This window comes from Phaethon lepturus, unplaced genomic scaffold (assembly GCF_000687285.1).
Source record: "Phaethon lepturus isolate BGI_N335 unplaced genomic scaffold, ASM68728v1 scaffold5476, whole genome shotgun sequence".
Classification (NCBI taxonomy): domain Eukaryota; kingdom Metazoa; phylum Chordata; class Aves; order Phaethontiformes; family Phaethontidae; genus Phaethon; species Phaethon lepturus.
The window spans coordinates 28,107-31,449 of record NW_010548182.1 but is presented as its reverse complement, the minus strand read 5'-3'; the positions used below and the strand labels follow the sequence as shown (position 1 = coordinate 31,449).

The window sequence follows — 3,343 nt, the reverse complement described above, 5'->3', positions numbered from 1 at the left end:
CAGGCGCCGAGGGGTTCGGGCCGTCAGGGCGTTCTTAAGGAATCCTCCGTGAATACCAGCCAGACCGTGGGTCTTTGCAAGTTTCGGCCTCTGGAGGGGCCGGTCTTCCCTCAGGCAGCGACGCATGGCATCACGTCGTGGTGGATGTCGGGTCGGAGGCTGCTGCAAAATAAATAACGAAAAGATTTAAAGCGAGCAAAGCTTAAGAAAAGAAAAAACCATGAAAATAAGTTCCATATGCATAGGAGTACTCTTTGAAGGACTTGAATTTCACGTTAAGAGTGTTTCTGTGTTAACAGAAAAATAGGGTCGATAAATTAGTTGCCAAAAGGGCATCTGCAGTGTTAGAAATCATTAGGAAAGTAACCGGGGATAAAACTCGGATCATTATACTGCTGCATAAATTCAAGATTTTCCCAAGTTTCTGAATTCCATGGGCAGGTTTTGTTACGCATAAGCCTAGATAAGAGTACTGAGAAAGGCAATACAGGCAATCATCGATTTGACAGGCAGTTTGAGAGTGCTATATGCATAGGACTTCCAAAGAGGGGCTCCGCATTGTTTCAGACATACCTCATTGATAGCTTTGGAGCACACTCGGTCTCTGAATTCTGACAAGCTGAATGCCGCCACATTGCCCCGCTGCAGGAAAACTTCTCCAAACAGAATTGTGAAATTTTTCACCAGAGTTGGACAGCTTCTCATGCAGAACTTCTAATAAAGATGACTTAAAATAAAAATGACTGTTCTAGTTTGGCTTGTTTATTTAAATGCTTGTCTACCTCCTTGTCTGTTAACATCCTAGCTAGGCAAGACTTCATTTCAGGAGTCAAGGGTGAGATTTTAAAAACCTTGTAATTTTGCCACTAGGTTTTTACTGTATCAGATAAGATAATTAAGGCATTTATTTTTACTTACCTTAAGGAATCTGAAGAAAACAGCGTCTTCCATTATCAGTTCTTTTCAGTGGCTTTCCTATAATTGGACACTGCTTAGTTCTTGCTAAAATGGGAGAACAGCCATTTGAGCCTGAGCAGCATAACAAACCCGTATGATGCCATCCTCCTTAGTGACACCAGAAAGATAACGACTGATACCAAAGAATCGGACTGTGCCTTCCTCACAGTAGCATTTACAATAGTGGCTTCTAAACCAGGAGAGGGAGTAGGTTACCAGTTCTTTTCTTGGATTCAAAGGAAGAAGCTGAAGAAGATATTTCTGTGTAGAAGACAGGACCCTTTAGTCATAAATTTTGTGCATGATAAAGTAAAATTGCTGAAATTAAATAGTCACTTCATGCAGCAGCTTCAACATCTTAAATTTTTGACCACTTCGTAGGTATTTTTATGCTTTTCAAAGTAGGACCAAAATGCTGGCCCGTGCAGGAGAACAGAGCACTCCAGTCCACTAGTGCTGCAATCATCTCATCATCTTGATCTATTAAAAATCTCCTAGCTGGGGGACCTTTCCTTATTTTCTTTCTTCCCTGCCCCATTTCTTTTTTCCAGACTATGCTGCAGCAAGCAAACAGCTGAGGGTATATAAACAATTCCAGTAAGGACAGGTGCCAGCAAAATGCGTTTCTGAACTTGGGAGTTGACAGCTCTGGACTTGTTTCCAGAATCTAGTGTACTTGGATTATAATCTGTCTCAGCTTGTTTCTAAACAAACAGTTATTAGAGGAACTGATTGTTCAGGTCTCCTCAGTGGAGTCAGATATCTCTTTGCAGGTAGCGAAAGAGTCAGGGTATACTGAGGAAGCAGGATACAGGTCTACATCTTTGCTCCTGGGTTCTCAGGAAAAAGGAATTTTTAAAAACATCACCCAAAAGTTGGAGGTTCAAGGATTAATTATGAGGGGAAGGAGAGAGAAAGGGCCATTCCTTTCCTACCTGTAACAAAGGCAGCAAATTTACAGCAGATTCAACTCTCTGATTTTTTTGCTATTTCCAAATATAAACTCATGGCTGCCAATCTGAGATGCCTGGCTTTGCCAGCCTAGTCTGTTTTTGTAGCTCACAGTAGCAAATCTATATCTCTGCTTATAAATGTAAACTTTGATTTCCTGATGTAGTTGTATAATTGTGTCTTTCTCTTCCTCCATCTCATTGGGTAGGTCCGCGTCTTTGTGAACCAGCTGTACCAGCCGGAGTCAGTGAGGGATGTGAGGCAAAACCCTGACCTGCAAGCCATCCGCATTGCCTCGGTGAACCCCATTTTGGACCCATGGGTCTACATCCTCCTCCGCAAGACTGTGCTCAGCAAAGCCATCGAGAAGATCAAATGCCTCTTCTGCCGCATTGGAGGGGCTCGGAGGCAGCACTCAGGGGGCAATTTCAACTGCGTGGATGGCCGCAGGACCTCCTCTGCCATGTCAAGCCAGTCACCCTCCTTCATCTCCCGTGAGCTGAGGGAGATCAGCAGCACGTCACAAACGCTGCTGTATCCTCCGGAGTTAAGCGAAAGCAGCGTCGGGGGCCGCGCGCTGCTTCCGGGCCCCAGTGCCAGCTTGGCTCAGTCCGACACCACGTCAATCAGGACACTGCGTAGCTCGGAGACCTCGGAGTCTTCACAGGGGCAGGACTCCGAGAGCGTCTTCCTGGTGAATGAGATCAGGTCTGGTGGCGGGGCCAGCTCTGCGTCCAAGGGCAGCCCTCTCCAGGTCACCTTCCCTACAGAGACATTGAGTTTATCAGAGAAGTGTATATAGATAGCCGTGAAAGGCATCAACCCTGGGGATACTTCCTGGTACATTGGAAAAAAAAAACTGGTGCAATAGATAGGTGTTCTGCCTATTTGAGGGGAGAGGGGTTCAGCTGTGCTCCAAAGGGCTATTTTTCTCTTGCCACGCGGTGGGTACGTTTCTTTTAGACTACTGAGGACTGTGTGGAACAGACGCTGCACTTGTGCCCTGCCATCAGAAATGGTACAAGGCAGGTCTAACGGGACTGGAAACATGAACTGCCTTGTCTTATTCGGGGACACAGGGGAGCTACGGGGCCTCTGGAAATAGAAACACCTGTCACTTTCTTTTTTCTTTTTCTTTCTTTCCCTTCCCAAATCTGGTAGAACTGTGTTTTCTCTCCCCATAGTTGCTCAGCTATCAAGAGTTTAAGCTTCTGGTACTAGAGCTGAATGTGAGGCAGCTGCTAGGAACTGGACACAGCTACTCTGAGAGCTGCCTGGGGCAGGATTTTAAAGTGTCTCATTAAAGCATGAAAATGTGAATTTTTACCATTGTATATATATCAGGATTGAAAATATTTAAAAGCCTATTCTTCTCTATGAGAAGGTTTTCTATTAATACAAGGTATACAGAACGATTGCCAGCCTTCTCTTTCCC

The 3,343-nt window shown here is 45.0% G+C and overlaps 1 protein-coding gene across 1 annotated transcript; it reads left to right on the top strand.

Annotated features, from left to right (window-relative positions):
* The first annotated feature begins 1,007 nt into the window (after positions 1–1,007).
* On the top strand, positions 1,008–2,710 carry LOC104622947 (prostaglandin E2 receptor EP4 subtype-like). The gene is made up of 2 exons (XM_010289882.1): positions 1,008–1,049; positions 2,117–2,710. The coding sequence occupies exons 1-2, from the start codon at positions 1,008–1,010 to the stop codon at positions 2,708–2,710; spliced, it is 636 nt and encodes a 211-aa protein (XP_010288184.1).
* Positions 2,711–3,343: the final 633 nt, after the last annotated feature.